The following is a 24,292-nucleotide window of genomic DNA, read 5'->3' as shown; positions in this document are numbered from 1 at the left end:
TACAATGAAGTTTTGTTAGTTATAAATTGCATCTATTTCTTCTTTTGCTCCAGTAAGCAGTAAACTAATACAGGAGCTAAATTAATTATACTTGATTTGAAAAAAATTAGAACTGTTCTTTTCAGGGAGATGTTGATACTTTAAAGAGAGAACAATTTCTTTACATTCATATTACTATTCTATAACTCGCAATTGGAAACAGGATATTTGAAATCCATGCAAAAGCTCCAATACAAGGATGTGGAAATGGACATGTAAACATTCAGAAATTGATTATGATAATTTCCAAGCATTGCATCCAGACCATTCACAAATACATGAAAGATAAAAAGCAAAAAAGTGCTCATTATGCTCGATTATTCTAAACTACAGGCAGAATCATGGATGTTCTAGGATAAGAGAGTCCCAGAGCGCTGAGGGGTTGGAGCTGCCCAGGAGTCCAGTGCAATATTGGGGAGGGAGCCCAGTGCATGGCTCAGCTGGGCTGGGGGAGATGGAAAGACCAGCACATGGCTCACCTGGGCTAGGGGGGGCAGAGTGGGGCAGGAAATCCAATGCACATAGCTTCTGGGCTGCTGGAGAAGCTGGGAAGGGGGTCAGAAGCAGGGGGGCCAAAAATGACCTCCCTGGTCAGGAAAAATCCCTCCTCCGGGACCAGTAAGGTCCCAATGGTGCTAGACAATGGAAGTTGTACTGTATTGTGGTCCCACATTGAAGATGACTAGCATGTTCATTTCACATATGCCTACAGGAAAAACTAAAGTGCATTTTCTCCTTATGAATTTGTTCTAAAGCTTTTCTCCCCTTGTGTGTGTTTTCTTTGATTAATATGTGTGAGGCCTCAGATAAAATTCCAGGAATATTTCTATGCCTTTTTCTTGTTTTGATTCCAAAATGATATTAATTGCTTATTACTTGAAGGGGTGGAGGGATTAAATTGTATCCAGTAGTACCCTTCAAGGACTGACCCATCATGTTCTTTAGCCGAGAAGCGGCCCTGTTCCATGCAATTTGTTATAAAAAGTTGCCAACACTGCAGCTTTTTATCCTATGCTCTATCTTGTCTGTCACTACAATAGACTTGCAAAACTGCTGTTGTTGCAGCTCTGTGAAAATGAATGTTAAATTAGTAATTGTGCTTATATCATCTCTACTGTTCCCCCGGTTGAGAATGCCACCTTTTAATTATATCATTCTTCAAGTGCTTATGACAGCTAATGTAATCAGATGTAGATGGAAGTGCTCTTCCTATATTTGTAAAGAAAAGCCGTGGTGCCATACCTATACACTTCAGATATCTAAACAAAAATGCAGTTGCCATTCTGAAAGAGATTTGATGCTTTAGATCCAGGGTATTTTTATCTAGACACCATGGCAAAAGGAGGACAGACATATGTATGTATTTAAATAGCAGACCATGCCTTTTATTTTGACACAGGTGAGGGGTGCTACCCCCCCCCCATCACTTGATGTCTTCTAAACTAGGTTTTTAAGTGGCTCCCGTGCAGCAGTTACAAGGCTCCTACCATATAATCCATGATTTGGGATAGGATCTCCTCAGCCTAACCCATGGTAGTCAACAGTCTTTGAGTCCTACCACCCCCACCTCCATTAGGGGGACATAGGGAGAAGGTGGGCACATTAAGTGCCACAAGGTCTCAACCTGTCCCATTAGCCTAAGGCCCATCACACAATCCCAAGTCTTTTTACCTCTGGGAACCATTCACTTTACCTTTTTAACAGCCTTGGAAACTGGCCACAAGTTATGATGAATTAATAACTCAACTGGGTAACTCAATTAGCTAACACATTTCTGCTTACTCTATTGTGTCTCAAAGGCATTCTCTGAAGGAAGGCAAAACAACTCTCCATGTTTTTGTTTTGGCTTTAGAAAACTGACCTTGTGGGAGGTAAATATTCCTCCCTGATTCTCTATGGGTCACAGCATCTACCAGACTAGATTTCCATTCTCAGCTCCAGGTGGGTAGGAGCGTGGGGCTATTAAAATGGAGATGAAAGAGGGCCCACATGGCCCAGGCTTCAGGTTAAATTCCTGGAGTTGGGGGATTTGGGCCAAATATTGTCCTTCCCCTCAGCTGGTCAATAGATTTCAGATACTGCAAGAGGAGAGAGAAACTATCTGGTGTTGTTCAATGTGTATTCTACTCTTGCTGCTGGATCTCTCCTCTTAACCACCAGCCCAATTAAGTTTCTCTACCCATTGAGGTGGCTGGGTGGCATTTTGACTTCCAGTGGATAACAGATTTCAACTGGACTCTGCCCCTCCCCCTCAAACAAATCACAGGCCTTTTATTTATCTTGATTGGAGTTAGGTATTTTTAAAAAACAAACTAGATAAATCCATATCTTAACAAATTATTTTTACATTATTACAAGATTCCAAAGTTGGGCTTTATTCTGTCTCCTTGTCAAATCTGAACAATTTTCAAGTTAATTATGTATTTTAGCTGTCATCCTGGACCGCTGTAAAATGTCTTAGCTACACATTTTTTTCTCCCATTAGTTAATAACTACATACGGATTTCACCCTGCATATTATATATAGTTCCTTGAAGCATTAGTACAGGCAGTCCCCGGGTTACGCACAAGATAGGGACTGTAGGTTTGTTCTTAAGTTGAATTTGTATGTAAGTCGGAACTGGTACATATTGTAGGGGAAACTCTAGCCAAACATTTCTCCAGAGCTCAGTTTTATTCTCCCACACCTCACTTCCCTCAGTCCTTTATTCTCAAGCTGAGGTGTCTGCTGAGAAAAACCGCTCCGCGTCTCCCTGGTCTGCTGGGGGAGGCGCTAGCTTCGCGTCTCCGTGGTCTGCTGGGGGGAAGCAGCTAGTGCAGGGTTGCCTCACCCCGTTTGAAAGTAGGGATCCGATGTAAGTCGGATCCATGTAACCCGGGGACTGCCTGTAGTTAACAACAGTCAGTATTTACCTACTGCTTTAAAATACCGTATAAACTATTATAATTTTTGTGTGCTATCTTTTCCTCTACAGCACTGTTTCTCAAAGTGGTCTGTGGACCCAGTTTGAGAAAGCTTCTACCGGGCTGCTCCGGTTTGTTTATTTACTCGATCTGCAGCCATGGAGCCCCATAGCTGCCATTGGCTGTGGTTCACTATTTGCAGCCAAAGGGATCTGCAGGAAGTGGTGGCCTGTGGCCTGCTATTTCTCGCAGCTCCACTTGGCTGCAAACGGTAAACCCCAGCCGATGGGAGCCGCGAGGCTCTGTCGCTATGAGGCCAGTAACCCAGTAGCAACCAACCGAGTAGCAACTTTCTCAGACTGGGTCCATGAACCACTTTGAGAAACACTGCTTTACAGTTTCTGTAATAAATGTGAAATCTGCACAATACAATATATGAGTTAAATATCCTGAAATAATTTCATAGGGTATGTCTACACTACAAAGTTAATTCGAACTAACAGCTGTTAGTTCGAATTAAATTTGATAGGCGCTACACATACAAACCGCTAGTTCGAACTTAATTCGAACTAGCGGAGCGCTTAATTCGAACTAGGTAAACCTCATTCCACGAGGACTAACGCCTAGTTCGAATTAACTAGTTCGAAATAAGGGCTGTGTAGCCACTTAATTCGAACTAGTGGGAGGCTAGACCTCCCCAGCTTTCCCTGGTGGCCACTCTGGCCAACACCAGGGAAACTCGTCTGCCCCCCTCCCGGCCCCGGAGCCCTTAAAGGGGCACGGGCTGGCTACGGTGCCCGTGCCAGGTGCAAGCCTGCCAGCACCCTGCCAGCAGACCCTGCACCTGGCACGGCTCCAGCCAGCCACCCGCTGCCACCCAGCCCTCTGCCTCTTCCCGGGACCAGGCTGATGGCTCCCAGGAGCCTGCCCGGGTCCGCAAGAGGTGGGCACCCGCCTGGTCTAGTGCAGACATCGTGGACCTCATCCACGACCTCTGCACTAGGCACAGGAAAGTGGCCATCTAGGGCAGGAGAGCTGCCAGCCTGGCCATCCAGGAGCAGGTTTGCATGAAAATCAAGGAGGTCCAGTGAGACCCCCGACCCTGAGCTTTGAGCTTAGAACGGCCGTACTGGGTCAGACCAACGGTCCATCTAGCCCAGTAGGCTGTCTGCCAACAGCGGCCAACACTAGATACCCTGGAGGGGATGGACCGAAGACAATGACCAAGCCATTTGTCTCGTGCCATCCATCTCCAGCCTTCCAAAACAGAGGGTAGGGACACCATTCCTACCCTCTGGCTAATAGCACTCCATGGACCAAATCTCCATGACTTATATAACTTCTCTTTAAACTCTGTTCTAGTTCTAGCCTTCACAGCCTCCTGCAGCAAGGAGTTCCACAGGTTGACTATTTGCTTTGTGAAGAACTTTCTGTTATTAGTTTGAAGCCTGCTACCCATTCATTTCCTTTGGTGTCCTCCAGTCCTTCTTTATGGGAACTAATGAAGAACTTTTCTGTATGCACCTTCTCCACCCAACTCCTGCTTTTAGAGACCTCTATCCTATCCCCCCTCCATCTCCTCTTTTCTAAGCTGAAAAGTCCCAGTCTCTTTAGCCTCTCTTCATATGGGACCTGTTCCAAACCCCTGACCATTTTAGTTGCCCTCCCCTCTCCCAGCCTTTCTCTTCCCCTCTCCCACCTCCTTTTCCCAGTCTCCCCCAGTTTTTTTCAATAAAGACAGAGTTAATGTTGGAAGAAACGTTATCTTTATTATGTACATCAATAAGAAGGGAGGCTAGGGAGGGGTAAGTGGAAGGAGGTAAGGGAGGAATGGGGTACTAGCCCCTGATGAGGAGGACTGGGGTGGCTCTGCGGGCTCCTCGGGGTGGAAACTCTCCTGCAGGCCCCCGATTGACCCCACCCAGGATGGCAGGCTGCGGCAAGTGCAGCCGGGCTGATGGCCGAATGCTGTAATGTGCTGAGTGTGGGCATTCACTGCACTCCAAGCCAGGACTTCTTTGCTGTCCCTCATCGAGTTAGACAAGCGAATGGGGAACCCCTGAGAACTGTTTGTCCGGGGTGGGGGTCAGGTCCCTTTAAGCACAGCCCTTGGCTAGCCTGAGACAGCAGCTCCACGCTCTAAATCCTAACCTGATGCCGTGCCGGCACTGCTTCTGGCCATCCTTAACCTCGGTTCAGGGTCCACTGAATATGGACATGCTAATTTGAATTAGCTAATTTGAACTAGTTTTTAGGTCTAGATGCACTAATTCGAATTAGCTTAGTTCGAATTAGTGCTGTAGTTTAGACACACCCATAGAGTTTAAGGCCTGAAAGGATCATTAGTTCACATAAGCTGACTTTCTGTATACCATGGACCCTTGTATTTCATCCATTTCGTTTGCACAGGCATTTCCTAACTTCTGCATTTTTGCCTTTGCCACCTTAATTATAGTCCTTCAAGATAGAATTTTGTGGGTAATTTCCTGGCTTTTTAACCAAGCAAATTGAAAAATTAAAAATTCTATCATACAGCAGGACATTGATATCCATATAGGTGATCAACAGGATTTTAAGTTTTAGAACCGCTGCACAGAACTTTTTCTCTTGAATTGAAGGGGTGTTCTCCTGTTGGCACAGACTCTTCTGCTCATTCTTCCCAAACTTGACCCATTCTGCTCTGGCCTGTCCAACCTGTCCTTGTTCTTGTCCTATCACTTCCGCATCTGTGTCCTTATTCCAGTTCCAGTCTCCAGTCTCAGTCTCCACTCTTCACGCTTCTCCTTCCCCATCCAGTCTTAGCCTTCACCTCTGAGCTCCATGACTCAGTCTCCTTGTCCAACCATTCTCAGTTCTCCCTTACTGTTTGGGTACAGCTCTCGTTTCCTCTGCATTTTAATTGTGCAGCTTTCTCCTCCATATTGACTGGACCCACAAGAGTGTGTGACAGGGTATATAAACCCTGCACTGCTGATGAAGGGTTTAAAGAGTTACCACAAACAAGGCTAGCCTCGCCCCTCTGGCTCAGAAGTTCCCAGGAGCTGGTGAGCAGCTCTGGGAAAGAGTATATGAGACTCTAGCATTCCAAGAGAAGACTCCTAGAAGCCTGCCTAGGAACCACCCCAACTCAATGTGCATAAAAGGAGACCGTGACCCTGGTATGCTGGCCTGGTAAGATAGGTCCAGCAAGCCCCAATGGAGGTTGATTAGGTGCTTGGTGCCACTACCCTCTATTCCTTTGGGAGCTGAGAACAGAGAAAAGAGACAAGAACTTCATTTCCAGCAATCCGAAAATATTAACTTATGCTATGTGGGTCCTAGAAACTCATATTTAGACAAAAGAGGGCACCCTGATAATTTTTCAGTACCCAGCCACTAGGTAGTACCCATCATCAGGCCAGAGCCATGAGGGGGAAGTACTAAGAGCACAAAGGAAACAGGCTCCCTGCTGTCTGTCAGTTCTGCTGCTTGTCCATGACCCTCCTTACAGCAGCCCAGAACTGAAATTGCCAGGAAAGATCTGTTCAGCACCCTGTAAGCCAGGCTTGAGCATGCTGAGCACAGATAGACTCTTTGGGGTCTTTAAATATGAAGTTCTAGCAAGTCTCTATTGAGCATGCATGAACTGTGATTTTTCAAAAAGTTGTAACGTGGCCAACTGTGGATGGATTTTTTTCAGAGATAGTGAGAGACATGTCTCTGGCCCAGAAGTCATGAATCTGAAGTCCCTTCTGCAAAGCATAGGAATATGAGAGCTTCTGGAAGGAAAGATTATTAGAACAGGTACATGAGCATAACAACACATTTCCCTCCCTCTTCCCCACACACAGACACCACCTTGTTTGGAATCACTCCAAACAACTCTGGCTATTTTTATTTTTAATGTCAGCCTATGGCAAACACTCAGCAAGGAGATTTCAACCGAGACAGTTAAGGTTTTGGTATAGTGACAGAATACTGTGTGTGTGTGTGTGTGTGTGTGTGTAATTTTTGAAACATATTGTTGAAAAATTAACCCTTCACATGCTGAGAGCAAAACTATTATAAATTCAAGCAATAGTAAAACCCACCAGAACTAAGTGGTGATGTTTTTGGTCAGTCTCATAAGAGATGCTTCCCAGGTGAAAAGCCTGCTCCCATTTAGGGTTGACAACTTTCTACTCACACAAAACCAAACACCCTTGTCATGTCCCTGCCTTGCCCCTTCTCTGAGTCCATGCCCTGCCCTATCTCTGAGGCCTCGCTCTCACTCACTCCATCCTCAATTCCTCTGTTGCTTGCTCTTTCTACCTTCACCCTCTCATTTTCACTGGGCTGGCTCTGGCTGGGGGGGGGGGGGGGGATTTTGGATTGCTGAAGAGGACTCTAGGTTGGGTGGGATGTAGCCAAAAGAGTTTGGCTTATGGGAATGGACTCAGAGCTTAGGCAGGGGATTGGAGTGTGAGAGAGGAGAGACTCTGCACTGGGGTGCATGTTCCAGGGTGAAGCCAGAAATGAGTGGTTCAGGTTTTCCAGAGGGGAATCTATGCTGGGGCAGCAGTTAGAGTGGAGAGGACATGAATGCGGATGCAGATTCTGGGGTGGGGCTGGGGAGGAGGAGTTTGGGATGCAAGTGGGTGTTCAGGCTGGAACTGAGTGATTTGGAGAGTGGAAAGCGACTCTAGGCTGGGAAAGGAGGTCGGGGCACAGTTGGGTAAAGGCTCTGGCTGGGGATGTGAGTATTTTTTTTCTCTCTCACCCTTCTTTTCCTGTTGTGAACCCTGGGTCCCCCTTTTTCCACTCAAGCTCATCTGAAGAAGTAGGTTTTGACTGTGAAAATTCATAATACTATATATATTTTTGTTAGTCTCACAGGTGCCACAGGATTACTCGTTGTTTCTAATTTATGAGTGCTTGACTTCACAATACTTTTAATGTTGTGCTGGATATATTGGGGAGAGGGAGAGTTTTTTTATGTATATGTCGTTGACATATAAACAAAGAATGCACTATGATACAATATTCTGATGGATAAATAATGAGCCTGTCTTTGTACAACTATAGAACCACTCATATCAGCCTTTTTTATGCAGTTGCCTAGAAAATGTTTATACAACATACCAACGAATCCAGGACATACAGAGACAGTAGCTCAGAACAATCAGTTTCATTAGCATGTGTAATGTTAGCAGATATATATTCTGTTTGATTACCCTTTTCAGTTTGGAATAAATATTTTGATGAATGATTATCCCCGTTGATAAGGCTCAATATACTGCAGTAAGGGAGAAACAAAAGAAATTCGAATGCTCCAGGGGTTAAATTGCGTTTTGTACCTACTAATACACCATTGATGAAACTCTTTAGAAGAAGCCAAGTGTGGGGAAGGAAATTTGAATAGCTAGACTGTAGCTAGTCCTGACTATCTGCACAAGGCCCAGACACTGTCCTGATTTTTGCACTCCCAGTGCATAAGAACCAAGTGAGTCCAGTCCAAATGGAGGCCACTAAGCACTCCAAAGGTGATGAGGGTCAGGCCATTATTTGTATCAGCCAATGGATCTAAATCAGTCTAGGAAGGGGAGGTCACTGTGTACCCCATGAAAGGATGTGTCAGAAGCCATTTGTGTAGGTGTTTCTGTAGGCATGCTGCAGAAAAATTCATTTAAGTAACAGTGACATAAAATGACAAAACCTCAGTTTCACTACCGCAGAAGAGGTAGAAGGTGATAATGCTCATAGGGGAGACTGGAAAAACAGATTATCTGGAGGATGTGCTGTTTCAATAAATTCCCTTAGCAATTTCCTCCAACAAGGTTCCTTTGGACTTTTGGCCAAGACATTAAGACTGCTTCTGTCCTAATGAAAGGCAGTGGTAGAAACTGAAGGTAATCAAAGGAATTTCTCACAGGTGCACTTGTTCTGGCAAGGAGACATAATTTAATCCTGCCTGTGTTAGCACTAACAAAATACAGGACTATGTAGCACTTTAAAGACTAACAAGATGGTTTATTAGATGATGAGCTTTCGTGGGCCAGACCCACTTCCTCAGATCAAATAGTGGAAGAAAATAGTCACAGCCATATATACCAAAGGATACAATTAAAAAAAAAATGAACACATATGAAAAGGACAAATCACATTTCAGAACAGAAAGGGGATGTGGGGGGGAGGGGGGGAAGGAAGGTGAATGCCTGTGAGTTAATGATATTAGAGGTGGGGAAAGGTAGATGTCTGTGAGCTAATGGTATTAGAGGTGATAATTGGGAAGCTATCTTTGTAATGGGTAAGGTAGTTGGGGTCTTTGTTCAATCCCCCCCGGAGAGTGTCGAATTTTAGCATGAATGCCAGTTCAGAGGATTCCCTTTCAAGTGCAGATTTGAATGCCTTCTGAAGTAGGATGCAGGTGAGTAGGTCATTGAGACAGTGTCCTTTCTGATTGAAATGGCAAGCAACTGTTTTTTCTTTGTGATCCTGTCTAATGTCTTTTTTGTGGGCATTGATTCTTTGGCGAAGTGTCTGAGACGTTTGTCCAATGTAGTGTGTTAGCACTAGTGAGCCTTGACCACAATCCTCTTCTTAAATAAAAGAAGTGCTCTTGGCTTGAGTCCTCCCAAGACATTGCATTGCTTGGTAGAGAGCTGAAATTTGCATTATTTTTTTCCAGTCTTATTTGTCACTGGACTTTTCCTTCTCCTAATAGACAATTTCTTATCATGGGATTGGGAAAACAATCCACCGAGCATAGGGGGAAAGTCCACAGGCTCTGGAGACCTGTTTGCTCAAGTCCAGGTTTTTCTCAAAAAGGAAAAAACCCTGTGTTATAGTTCTACTTTTTAGCAGCGCGATTTTTTAAATATTTGTTATGGTATAATTGCCTGTACATTTAATAGCATTATATGGCACTGTGTTGCCCTCCAGTGTAATGAAAGTTATACCAGCCTAAAACTGGAAAAATACAGTGGTAATGTGTGCCTTATATTTAAAAAAAATGAAATACTTTCTTTAGGTGAGGATAGATGCAATCTTTGTACGAATTGTATTTATTCAAACATGAGATCAGAAATCTTTCTCTTATAGCCACTTTATTTTAAAAACATTGGGTCATATGTTGGCTAATAATTTTTTCTTGACCATCATTGGTTCTTGACATGTTAAGTTTTTGTATTTTGTAACCTGCCTGCTCAGGTTAGCTCATTAAAACTGACTTAAACAGCTCGAGCATACAAATGTGTAATATCCGATTAGCTATTGGCAACAAGTTGGAGTTGTCACTTAAATATGAACGTTGGTCAAAGCAATGATACTAATAACATATTGGTTTAAAAAATATTCTCTGCAAGCACACCAAGCTGTTACAGGTTATGTGTATGTTAACGTTTATACAATGGGAGTAAACAATAGTCTGTCTCATTTATGCTCTAATAATCTGTTTGGAGAGACAATGTGCTGGCCTTTCAATGTCACAACTAGTTTTTAAACTCTATCTGAAAACTGCTACATAGTGGTGAAATCAACCTACATATTATAATGGAAGAGGTTTGTGTATGGGGGGGGGGAGTAAATTCAATACCTTACAAAAAGCTGCTCAAACATTTCAATGTTAATTTGATCCTCTTATTCCAGAGACTCCAAAATCAGGGTGGGAATCTCATGAGATAAGTGAGTGTTTCTTGCAGATTTCTGGAACTCTCCACTTTTAGTTAAGTCAAATATAGCCCCAGACTATACATCTGCATCTGATCTCAGTGAAATCTGGAAATATAGACGAGGGAAATTATTTTTAGATGCTACATACACATGTTCTCTATTCAGTCTGGACTGCTTTGCCTCTGCCTAGTACAGAATATGTTATACTTTCAGAGTTTAATGCAATCTCTATCAAATATTTGTTAGCATTGGAAGCCATGGCAAATAATGTCATGCGATCATTCTGCGTCATGAAAACCTGTACTCCTAAATCAGCCTCTTTACTTCAAGCTACACTACTCTCAGGATCCTCTGAATAGACATTTTTGAATGGGTGAGGGGAAAGGCCAGGACTTTGTTTCTCTTTGTCTCCATTTTCACAACTATGGAAAAGTAACCTCAAAAATACAAAAGGAATTCAGCAAGTTGAAGAGAGAATAATTCAGAGTATCCTCACCCAACTCATGAATGGGAATTGGGACTGTTCAAATGTCCAACATCTGAAAACAATTTACTAGCTCAGTAAGGAATGTCATTGCTACCTGCAAGAATGTTTCTGCTGTCCACAACAGCAGGGCTTCCAAATTAAAATGATTTTCCTTCCATTTCTTGACATCTATCCCATGATTCTGTTATAAGAGCTTGTGGAAATGGGAGGAATAAGTATCAAAACTTCACCTGTTTATTATTCCCCTGATTAATTTCTAGACACAAATCATAGTCTTTGACATATTAAACCTAAAGTGTTTCGTTTTTACCTCAGTTATACAAGGCCTAGACATAATCTTTAATTCCAGTTCAACTCTGTTAAAAAATACATGATGTGTTGAACTAGGCCTCTTAACAGCGCTTTCATGGGACTGAAATGGTGCACAGGCCTTTTACTGCCCTTCTGCATAGAAATTAATTTCATCCTGAGGTTCTGATCTTGTGAACACCTATGCATGTGCTTCAGTTTAAACATTTGAGAAGTTTTATTTGAAGATAGTAGGGATAATTATATGACTATGATAACTGTTTTGCAGATCAAAGTATGAGTCAAAAAATTTCCATAGCCTTATATGGTAGTGTCCCAAGACATACTTTATAGACAAAGGTTCTCTTTCTAGAACACTGAGAGAGGAGTCCTAAGAATCATTACAGAAACTTAAGCTGCATGGAGGCAGGGCTGTCTAGTGGAACAGTGAAAAACCCAGCAGTGAGGGCACTCAAATGGGATGCCAGATTCCCAAGTTGAATTCCCTGCTCTACATCAGATCAGGAGCTTGAACCTGGGTCTCTCATCTCTCAGGTGAATGCTCTAACCCCTGGCAATTGACTATTGTGAGCTGCATTTCTCTTTTGCTCTAAATTCCCCCCTTCCCTCCCCAAAATAATTTAAAGGTCAATTTCCATCCCAATGCATACCCCCAAAACATGCTGAAATCTCAAAAAAAAAATTCAAAACGGAATTTCAGTTTTCTGGGCTTGTTTCCAGAAGCATAACTTGTTGGATCAGGATGTAGTAGTCTTATTTTAAAAAGTATTGAGCACTCACAGGAGCGATTGGCTTCAGGTGGAATTGTGGGTGATCAATATCCCTGAGAGTGTTGTCATCTCAGTTTAGATGTAGGAAATAATGCTTACCTCACAGAGATGCTATAAAGATTATTTAATAAATGTATACTATTTTTATTATTATTACGTTGGCAACATACCATCTGGAAGATTGAAGACAGATTTATTTTCAATAATTATCAGTATTTTCCATAATTATACTATATTTGCAATAACCCTTTTCTTTTAATTTTTCCTTTCAGTTCCACCTTTCATCCAGCCTTTTGAGTTTCCAAGATTCTCCATTGGGCAGCGAGTCTTCGTTCCATGTGTTGTGGTCTCAGGGGATTTGCCAATCACAATCACCTGGCAGAAGGATGGCAGGCCAATCCCAGCCAGTCTTGGAGTAACCATTGACAACATTGACTTCACCAGCTCCTTAAGGATTTTTAATCTTTCACTGATGCACAATGGGAATTATACCTGTATAGCTAGAAATGATGCTGCAGCTGTGGAGCGCCAAAGCCAATTAATTGTGAGAGGTAAGAGATGTAATTTGTCTGAAGGGCACCAATTAAACAGAAAATAACAGTATTTCCAAATGAGCATTGTTTGGTGGAGATATAAAATAGTGGGATATTTGGTAATATCGCCTTTCATATTAAAGATCACAGAAAAATAAAGCAGAAAAACAAACATAACTTTTTCTTTCTGGAAGAACTGAGCACTGAACCTAATCAGCAACCAAGGAATACATTAATGCACAGATGGGTGCCGGAGAATTTAATTTCTGGAAAATATTTTGAAGAACCAACCCGCTCATCCTTTGAGGAAAAGAGCATTTAAATTGTTATTATATTAGTTTCCTGTTATTGGTGTTCTAGTTTCGTTTTCTGTATTTTTAATTTAGAAGAACAGAATCTCCTACAAATCATGTTAATAAACGAGAGCACACGAATATTACCAGGAACTGCCTGTAGAAGGAGAATGATTTTTTCTCCTGCTTATCCGTTTTTAAAATATGATTGCAATTAGCTAGATAGTGTCCCTCTTTGTCTTTATACCTGCTTCTAACGCATGATCTCTGGAATGTGAATAAAGAATATCAAAAGCTAGAAATAGACCCCTTAGCAGAGATACTCTGGAATTTCCTTTTCCTTTGGGAAACCCCCCCCCTCCCTTTCAGAAAAACAAAGACAATATTGTTATTGTAAAAGATTTTCTGCAACTTTTTTTGAATTGCCATTAAAAAGACAAACAGAATCGAAAAAAATTGGATTGCAGGGCAAAGTGTATAGTTGTATTGAAATTTTGTCTCATCAGACAAAAATTTTCAGTTTTTAATTTTTTTTAAATTGTAAGCCTAAAACTATAATTAAAAATAGATATTTTTAACTGAAATTAAACTCCTTTTGATAAAAAAAGCCATTTCATTAAAAAAGCTATTGATGAAAATTCATCAAACTAATTCAAACAAAAACTTTCAACCAGCTTTATATATTATATATAACCCATTTCCCTAGGCCAGTGCTAGATTATTCTTTTTGAAATATTCTCAAATTTATTATCCTGTTATTGCATTATAACTATTTTTGTTATTATGTTATAGTAGTTCCTAAAGATCCTAGTCAGAACTGAGTCCCCATTGTGTAAAGTGCTGTACAAAGACACAGTACCTACCTCGAAGAGTTTATTGTTCAGAAAGTAAAAAAAGTGACAAAGATGGGGGGAGGGGGCGTAGGGATACAATATACAAGCACAAACCCCATTTCAAGAAACACCTTGACAAGGTGCTTAAGTTCCTTTATATTCAAAACAGAACTTAAATGCCTGTTTAACTTAAAAAATAATCTGTGGCACTTTAGAAAATAACAAAAATATATATAGTACCATGAGCTTTTGTGGGAAAAACCCACTTCCTCAGATGAGCTGGAAGCTGGAGTGGAAATAAAAGGAGCCTAGAATTTATAACAGAAAAAGAGGGGAAGAAAAAAACCTACCTCTCAATTGTAGTGCTGGTGCTAATGAGGTGAGTTGAGTGAGCTAAAAGTGCCTCATATTTAGCTTTTGATGTAAATGAGGTATTACATGCAGGGAAGGCTGGATTTATAATGTGGCATCCAGCTAATGTCTTTGGTCAAGCCCAGGGAAACAGTATCAAATCTGCATATGAAGATCAATTCTGCACTCTCTCTCTGTAATTGGCTTATGAAATTCATTTGTAGAAGAATGGCTACTTTTAAATCCATGTGTGCAGGCAGGTTAAAATGTTCCCCTACAGGTTAATGTGTGTTACCATTTTTTATGTCTGACTTGTGTCCATTAATCCTTTGTCATAAAGACTGTCCACTTTTGCCAATGTACATGGCAGAGAGACATTGCTGGCACTTGATGGTATATATCACGTTGGAGGATGCACAGTTGTGTGAGCCTCTGATGTGGTGGCTTACATAGTTAGGTCCTGTGATGGTGTCACTCGTATGGATATATGGACAGAGTTGGCAATGGGGTTTATTATTGGGTCAGATTCCTGGGTGAGTCTGTCTGAAATATGATGTGTGACTGCTGGAAAGAACTGCTTCAGGTAAGGGGTTGTCTGTAAGCGAGGATTGGCCTGTCTCCACGGCCTGTGAGGGTGAGGGATTGTTTTCCAGTATAAGCTGTAGATTGTCAATGATGCGCTGGAAGGGGTTAAGCTGGGAGGTGTAGGTGATGACCAGTGGTGTTGTTATTTTCCTTGTTGTGACTGTCTTGAAGAAGCAGATTCCTGGGTAGTTGTCTGGCTCTATCAATCTGTTTCTCCACTTCCCCGGGTGGGTATTTAAGTTTTAAGAATGCCTGATACAGATCTTGTAGGTGTTTGTCTCTGTCCGAGAGATTGGAGCAAATCCAGTTCTATCCTAGGGCCTGGCTGTAAACAATCAATCGTGAGATATGTCCTGGATGCAAGATAGAGGCATGTAGGTAAGAGTTGTGATCAGTAGTTTTCCAGTATTATAGGGTGGTGTTAATGTGGCCATCATTTAATTGCATTGTAGTGTCAAGGAAGTGGATCTCTTGTATGGACTAACCCAGGCTAAGGTTGATGGCAGGGTGGAAATCCCGGTGGAATTTTTCAAGGGTCTTATTCCCTTGGGTCCATATTATGCAGATGTCATCAATGTAGCATAAGTAGAGGAAGGATGCTAGGGAATGAGTGATGAAGAAACGTTGTTCAAGGTCAGACATAAAAATGTTGGCACATTGTGGGGTCATGCGAGTGCCCATAGCTGTTCCACTGACTTGAAGGTATAAATTGTCCACAAAATGGAAATAGTTGTGTGTGAGGACAAAGTCACGTAGCTTAGCCACTAAATTCACTGTGGCATCATCAGGGATTGTGTTTGTAACACTTAGTAATCCATCATCGTGTGGAATTTTGGTGTAAAGAGTGCCTACACCCATTGTGGTCAGGATAGTGTTTTCAGGAAGATTACTGATTCTTTGTAGTTTCCTTAGGAAGTCAGTAGTGTCTCAAAGATAGCTAGTAGTGCTGGTAGTATAAAGTCTACGGAGAGAGTCAACATAACCAGATAATCCTGCTGTAAGTGTGTTGATACCTGAGATGCTGGGACATCTGGGATTTCCTGGTCGTGGATTTGGGGTGTTTTTTATAGATTTGGTCTTCAGTTGTAGCAGGGTGTTTCATGAGCAGATGCTGTAGTTTTTTTTTGGTATTCCTCAGTGGGCAAGATGCAGCATTGGTGTTGGTGCGTTGTCTGGCAGCCTCCTGTTCATAATCTGTCCTGTTTATGATAAATACAGTTCTCCCTTTGTTGAACTTGAAGGCATGCTTGTATTTCATCTGGGATTGAAGAATGTGCATAATGTGAAATATGTGCTAAAGTGTGTGTGTGTGTGTGTGTGTGTGTGTGTGTGTGTGTGTGAGAGAGAGAGAGAGAGAATATGCTAATTTTAATCCCAACAATCATTTCTAATTGTGAAAGTAGAATTGCACAAATAATGGAACCTTGACACCCTCTCCCTTTTCCCTCACAATCTCTGGATGGGTGTCACCTCTATGTAGGAAATCAAAACAGGTTCTGATAATTTCACTAATTCTACTGGGACTGTGAAAGAGGATCTGTTCTAACTGGCCCCTGCTTGTGCTACTGCCTCCCTGGATGTTCTTCTAGTGCCCCAACTTGTCTCCTGTCCAGGTGGGTCCCAGCCCGTCTGCTCTCTCTCTCCCCCTACCCATGCCACTACTGCCATTACCTCTCTCCAGTTTTCCCCTAGTCAACTATTCCTAAGTAGGAGGTCTTGGCTGTCATGTTCTCTCTTCCTATGTTTACCATGCTGTTACCTCTCTTGGGAGCACTTCCATCCTCTCCTTGGTCATCTTGCCTTCTTAGGGAGAGGTTTGAGTTAATTTACTCACTGCCACTGCTATTTCGCTACTGCTACTACTCCTCATTTGCTCATCTTAATAGGGGGGGGGGCGGATTGGCTGACCTCATTTGCTCCCCTCTGCTGAAGATCCTGCCTGTTGCTGTGCTTGGCTCCTTGCTTTCCTTTTCCTAGAAGAAGTTCTTACAGACCAGCCTGTGGTCTGACAGGAGGTCGCTTCTGTCCTGCATGTTCCTTTGGGACAAGAGAAAGCCTCCTGGGGTCCTGATGCTTCCAAGTTCTGTGGCGGTGGAGTGGCTAGTATGTTTTTCCCACCTTTACCCACTGTCACTCTGGTGGGGTCTCCTTTGGTGTCCTCTGATTTATCCTCCCCTATCAACTTAAATGATAACAACTCAGTCAGTTTCCCTGGGGAGACTATTCCATTTCTGGGTGATATATCACTGTTGAGGAAAGTTTTCTAAAACTGAGTCTAAATTTTCCACTAGGTGTCAGACTGACCCTCTCTTCCTCAATGTATCACTTCAGGCACCCCATTTCAATTCACATAGGTCAGCAGACAGCCATCAGAGAGTCACTGCAGGTCATTAATAATCTAGATTCAACCTGATCTAGACACTTTGAAATAAAATACTAGAAATCCCACCATCTGTTCGCTTAGCCTACCGGTTTTCATCGTTTCTCTTCCTATTATGAGTGTCGTGTAACGAAAGCGTTACATTTTTCTAAACGAGCAAAGCAGTTTTCCTTACATAATGGGAAAATAAATGGTACTTAAGCGCTTCCATTTTCTAATCCATATTGTGCAACAGCTTCTGAACAATATGCTCTGGGCTTAAACACTGGCCTTACCAATTGGCAGGGGAAGAGTCCTTGGAAAGGTCTCATATATGTGAAAGTGTGTGGTTTTTATACAACAGTAGAGAGAAATCGTGTGTGTTGATATGGAAAAATAAAGAGAAATATGACTGTTCGTTGTAAATGTTTATTCTTCCTTATTGTTTTATACACTAATGTTATTAATTTTAAAAATATAATTAAAATAATTTTTATAAGAAACAATCCTTAAATTTTTTAAATATTTGGGAGTCTAGATAATTTAACAGAATATAGGTAGATTTAAAATAACATCTACATATACTACAATCCAAAATTGAATTGAAAAGCATTTTGTCTTCCAACAGTTGATTTTCAGGGGCCCATATTTCTCCTTCAGTGGCTGTTGACATAATTTATACCTACAATATTGGAAAGCAGAATAGGAAACTGTTTGTTACCAGTGAATGTATGAACTTTTGAAGGGGCCTGTGACGGGCTGAACTAAACCCCAGTGCCCTGCTGGAGGCCTTGTCACACCCCGCCCCAGTGAGAGGAGCAAAAGAGAGGTCCTCCAAGCAGATATGATTTCTTTCACTTGGGCAAAGAACATCTCTTTTCTAGAACTGCATAGAAAATGGTTTCTCTAAACCAGCTAAACTGACCTGGTAGGTCCAATGACCAAATTTAATAATTGTTCATCTCTGCCAAAATACGCTTTATAATGATCTTATTCAGTAATACATCAGTGGCTGATTTGACTAATTACATTTCTTCCATCATTGTGACTATGACCTAAATGTAAAGTACAAATGTTCCATGTAGAAATGGAGTATTGTATATTGTGCCAATCACTTGGATTATTTTGCTTCTTACTCCAAGGGCCCTCTAGAAAAGCTCCTGTTAGGAGTCTTCAGAGTTACTCTCTGGTACATTGTTTGTTAATGATAGTTGGGATCAGGAATACTTTCTCTGCTTTTAAGGCAGCAAGACCCGTTATGAGTGTCTAGTCTGACATCCCACATACTTTGATCATGCTACTAAGAATATGATGAATACTGTTTTTAGGAAAGTTATCTGGATTTATAAAAGTAAAATTAAATTAAGGAACAGCAAAAGCTGTGTAATGATTATTTTAAGTAATCATGGGTCAAGTCCATCGATATCACATGGATTAAAAGTATGTAGTTAGACTGCTGATGGATCTTATGCTAATGTATTGGGACTTTTTCAGACATGCAGATAATAAAATATTTTCCAGTCTTACAAAGTCACCATAGTACTAAATTTTATTTTTCATAATCTGTTTTGATTTCTCTGAATCTTTGTGTTCTCTTTATTAAAGCCTGAAACTTTTAGTCATGATTTTGAGGGGAAACAGCTTTTAGGCCCCTCTGAATATAACCATTAAATAGTTTGAGCCTGTCAATTTAGTATTGATGATGTAAGCAAATCACTCTTTAGCACAGATCCATGAATCATAGGAAATGAGTGAAGCTTAAAGAAACTCACGGTTAAAGCATTGTAAAATATCTTTGTTCCAGCAGCTTTCGTTGCTGAGCTTATAAAGCTAATATTCAGAAATTAATTACTCCATCATAGTCTCATTTTATTTTTAAAGGTATTTGTGAAGGCAGGTGAATTGTAGGAATGTGAGGCCAAAACATTAATACCACCGTGAGAAGAGCACCAAACTAATGGCAGTCTCCCCACAATTGACTTTACTTAAACTCACCAGTTTGGTCAACTCAGAGAAGTCCTTACCAAGCACATTGTCTTGATTTCTCCAAGGTCTAATTAATGGTATTGAAGACACTGGAGTATATTTATAGGGCAAATCTAGATCGAAATCAAAAGATGAGAGCTTGCTTGTGTGTGTGTCTGTGTGTTCCAAAATATGTCTGTAATGCTGCAGGAACCACTCAGAGGGTACGTCTACACTACAACATTAATTCGAACTAAGCTTATTCGAACTAACGGATCCAGACTAAAAAAATAGTTCGAATTAGGGTTTTGCTAATTCGAACTAGCATGTCCACATTAAGTGGACCCTGAACCAGGCTTAAGGATGGCTGGAAGCAGTACCGGCAGGGCATCAGAGGAGGACTTAGAGTGTGGAGATGCTGTCTCAGGCTAGCCGAGGGCTGGGCTTAAAGGGTCCCGACCCCCACCCTGGACAGACAGTTCTCAGGGGTGTCCCGCTTGCAAAGCAGTCCTGGCTTGGATTGCCCAGAGTATCCACACTGGGCACATCACAGCACTCGGCCATCAGCCTGGCTGCACTTGCCGCAGGCTGCCATCTGGGGAGAGGGAGCAATTGGGGGGCTGCAGGAGAGCTTCCACCCCGAGAAGCCCGCAGAGCCAGCCCAGTCCTCCCCATTGGGGGCGCGTACCCCATTCCTCCCTCACCTCCTTCCACTTACCCTTCCCTAGCACCTCTTCTTGATGTACAAAATAAAGGACAATTGTGTTCAAAAATGGAATCTGTCTTTATTGAACAAAACTGGGGGAGACTGGGAAAAGGAGGTGGGAGAGGGGAAGAGAGAGGGTGGGAGAGGGGAGGGCAACTAACATGATGAGGGGTTGGGAACAGGTCCCATATGAAGAGAGGCTAAAGAGACCGGGACTTTTCAGTTTAGAAAAGAGGAGACAGAGGGGGGACAGGATAGAGGTCTCTAAAAGCAGGGGTTGGGTGGAGAGGGTGCATTCAGAAAAGTTCTTCATGAGTTCCCATAAAGAAGGACTAGAGGACACCAAAGGAAAGGAATGGGTAGCAGGCTTCAAACTAGTAACAGAAAGTTGTTCTTCCCAAAGCAAAGAGTCAACCTGTGGAACTCCTTGCTGCAGGAGGCTGTGAAGGCTACAACTAGAACAGAGTTTAAAGGGAAGTGAAATCAAGTCATGGAGGTTGGGTCCATGGAGTGCTATTAGCCAGGGGGTAGGAGTGGTGTCCCTGCCCAAGGTTTGTGGAAGGCTGGAGAGGGATGGCACGAGACAAATGGCTTGGTCACTGTCTTCGGTCCATCCCCTCCAGGGTCCCTAGGGTCGGCCGCTGTCGGCAGACAGGCTACTGGGCTAGATGGACCTTTGGTCTGACCCAGTACGGCCATTGTAAGCTCAGGGCTCAGGGTCGGGGGTCTCAGTGGACCCCCTTGATTTTCATGCACACCTGCTCCTGGGTGGCCAGGCTGGCAGCTCTCCTGCCCTAGCCGGCCACTTTCCTGTGCCTAGTGCGGAGGTCATGGACGAGGTCCACAATGTCCGCACTAGCCCAGGCAGGTGCCCGCCTCTTGCGGTCCCAGGCAAGCTCCCGGGAGCCGCCAGCCTGGTCCCAGGAAGAGGCGGAGGGCTGGGGGGCATCAGGTGGGTGGCTCGATCCGTGCCAGGTGCAGGGTCTGCTGGCTGGGTGCTGGCAGGCTTGCACCTGCCACGGGCACCGTAGCCAGCCCGTGCCCCTTTAAGGGATCCGGGGCCGGGAGGGGGGCATAGAGTTTCCCTGGTGTTGGCCAGAGTGGCCACCAGGGAAAGCTGGGGAGGGCTAGCCTCCCACTAGTTCGAATTAAGGGGCTACACACCCCTTAATTCGAACTAGCTAGTTCGAACTAGGCTTAATCCTCGTAAAATGAGGTTTTCCTAGTTCAAACTAAGCGCTCCGTTAGTTCGAATTAAATTCAAACTAGCGGAGCGCTAGTGTAGCGCCTATTAAAGTTAGTTCGAACTAACATCCGTTTCGAATTTAAAGTGTCTGTCCAGGGTGGGGGTCGTGTCCCTTTCAGCGCAGCCCTCGGCTAGCCTGAGACAGCATCTCCACACTCTAAGTCCTCCTCTGATGCCCTGCCGGCACTGCTTCCGGCCATCCTTAAGCCCTGTTCAGGGTCCACTCAATGTGGACATGCTAATTCGAATTAGCAAAACGCTAATTCGAACTAGTTTTTAGTTCTAGACACGTTAGTTCGAATGAGCTTAGTTCGAATTAACTAATTCGAACTAAGTTAGTTCGGACTAACTCTATAGTGTAGACAGAATGACCTTGGGTGGTTGAGATTCACCTTGAGCAAACACAACAGTTTTCTTCATGCTTATGTTGAGAGAGAACAGTTTACTAACTCTGGACAGAGAATCCATAGTGCCTATAGTGTGTCTTCATTATGTGCGACAAGCGCTGCATCATCTGCGAATAGGAGTTCTCTAATAAGAACTTTCTTGACCTTAGTTCTAGCCTTGAGTTGTGTTAGGTTGTGAAGAGATCCATCTAACCTTTTATGGAAAAATACATCACTGTGTGAGTTTAGAAATGCACAATTTAATAGGACCGAGAAGAATATACCAAAGAGGGTAGGAGCAAGGACACTTCCCTGTTGGACTCCACTCTTCACTACAAAGTGTTCAGATATAGATCCATCATAGTACACTGTTGCTTTCATATCTTCATGAAAAGATATTATGAGCTTGAGTAGAGTTGGTGGACAGCCAATCTTAGTTAACACTTTGTACAGTCTTGATCTACTGACTGTATTGATGAATGCCTTTGCAAAGTCCACAAATGCTATAAACAGCGGCTTTCCTTGCTCTCTGCTTTTTTCCTGTAGTTATCGAAGAGAAAAAATCATGTCCATTGTTGACCTGCCAGCCCTGAAGCCACACCGTGTTTGTGGATAGACTCGATCTTTTTGCAGGTGATTAAAAATGACAGGGGCAAAAGCTTTACCTGTAATGCTTAGCAAAGAGATGCCTCTGTAGTTGTCACAGTCCCCCTTATCGCCTTTGTTTTTATAGAGAGTAATGATGTTTGCATCCCTCATATCATGAGGGACCTCTCCCGCTCATCAACATTTTATAAGTAAGTCATAGAGGAAGGGGATAAGGACAGCCTTGTTAGCCTTCAGGACGTCAGCTGGAATCCCATCGTTAGCTAGTGCTTTTCAACTGTAAAGAGCATCAAGTACATGTGAAAGCTCTTTCACCGTAGGTTCTACATCTAGCTCTAACATATCTGGGGGTATGTCTACACTACCCTCCTAGTTCGAACTAGGAGGGTAATGTAGGCATACCGCACTTGCAAATGAAGCCCGGGATTTGAATTTCCCGGGCTTCATTTGCATAAGCCGGGCGCCGCCATTTTTAAATCCCGGCTGGTTCGAACCCCGTGCCGCACGGCTACACGCGGCACGAACTAGGTAGTTCGAACTAGGCTTCCTAGGTTCGAACCAGCCGGGATTTAAAAATGGCGGCGCCCGGCTTATGCAAATGAAGCCTGGGATATTCAAATCCCGGGCTTCATTTGCAAGTGTGGTATGCCTACATTACCCCGCTAGTTCGAACTAGCGGGGTAGTGTAGACATACCCTGGAAGAGTTGGAATGAGGTTATCAAATTCAGGATATATTGTATGCTCATGGGAGTAAAGACTTGAGTAGTGTTCCACCCATCAGGACATCTGTTGGTTTTTATCTGTGATCACCTGTCCATTTAGCTGTTTCAATGGAGCAACTTTGGTAACATTTGGTCCAAGTGTTTTCTTCAGTCCATCATACATGGTTTTCAGGTCACCCATATCGAACGCTTTTTGAATTCCAGAACATAGATCGGCCCAATACTTGTTTGCACACCACCTGGATTCTCTCTGAAGAACAGATCTTGTATAGCGGAGCTGATCTCATGAACTTTGTGATGGATTCTTTATGTTGTTCAGAAAAGCCTTGTATTTTTCTTCAAGAATAGGCCTAAGAATGTCAATGTTTTCATCAATCCAGTCTTTGTTGGAAAATTTCTAAAGGCAGGTGTGGCACATTCATATATTGCAGCACTCAGCATGGACCATGTCTCGTCAACAGACTGCTGGACAGGTTTGTCTTCCATTTTGCGTGTGAATTCTTCCACAAAGACAGAGCATTTTAGTGCATCTAGTAACCAAAATCTTTGGTTTTTTACAATCCTTTGACGTAGAATATTCTTTGGAGCAATTTTCACTTTACTGATAATCAATGAGTGATCAGTGTCACAATCTGCACTGTGATACGCATGTGTAAATTAAACAGAGTTGAGATGTTTTCTGCAGACTAGTACAAGGTCGAGTTGATGCCAGTGACCAGATCTGGGGTGGTACCATGAGACCTTGTGGCAGTCTTTTAAGTTGAAAAAAGTATTAGTGATGGAGAGATGATTCTGAGAACTGAATTCAAGAAGCCTTTGACCATTTTCATTCATTTTCCCAATGTTGTGATGACCTAGGCAAATGGGCCAGGACTGGTGATTGCATCCCACTCTTGCATTAAAAGCACCAAGAATGTAGTTGTTCACCAGATGAACAGGAATTGACAACTTTCTGAAGATTATCATGGAAGCGGTCCTTGTCTTCAGTGCGCGATGTTAGTGTGGGTGCATAAGTACTTATCATGTTAACATATCCTGACTTGGTACTGAGCTTTAGGGATATAACACATTCTGAGTCAGCTATGGGTGTATTGATAAAGTTCATCAGATTGTTTTGAACAGCAAAGCCAACTCTGTAAAGACGGTGTTTCTCTGAACTCAAACCCTTCCAAAAGATGGTGTAGTAGGTTTTTTTTTACTAATCCAGCATCTGCCAGTCTGGTCTCTTGGAAAGCAGCAATGTCAACATTCAATTTATGTAACTGTTGGTCTATGACTGCTGTTTTACATATTGAATCTGTGTTTGTAAGATCATGATCAGGTTCAAGTCCAGGACACATTGTCCGCACATTCCGGCTACCAAGCCAGAGGCAAGTTGGTTTATTGTATCGACTGTAGTAGCTGTGTAAAGCCGTGTGTGGGTAAGTGTCTCCTCCTGTGCACTGCATTGCCTGGGCTAGTTTTTGAGGAAAGTGCGTTGCCCAAGTAGCACTGTCCCCCTCACGGTGGCCCCAGTTAGATCCAAAGGAAAGACAAGAGCCAGTATGTTAGGAACTGAGGTGACTGCA

At 42.8% G+C, this 24,292-nt stretch overlaps 1 protein-coding gene across 1 annotated transcript in view; it reads left to right on the top strand.

Annotated features, from left to right (window-relative positions):
* DSCAM (DS cell adhesion molecule) overlaps positions 1-24,292 on the top strand; it is a 695,768-nt gene that overhangs the window by 432,598 nt on the left and 238,878 nt on the right. Inside the window, exon 9 of the mRNA XM_075912112.1 lies at positions 12,411-12,689. Within this exon, the coding sequence (XP_075768227.1) occupies positions 12,411-12,689 (279 nt within the window). The remainder of the gene's footprint in view (positions 1-12,410; positions 12,690-24,292) is intronic.

The sequence above is a fragment of the Pelodiscus sinensis genome, chromosome 1, assembly GCF_049634645.1.
Source record: "Pelodiscus sinensis isolate JC-2024 chromosome 1, ASM4963464v1, whole genome shotgun sequence".
Lineage (NCBI taxonomy): Eukaryota > Metazoa > Chordata > Testudines > Trionychidae > Pelodiscus > Pelodiscus sinensis.
The sequence above is the reverse complement of the archived record's forward strand: the minus strand, read 5'-3'. Positions and strand labels throughout refer to the sequence as shown.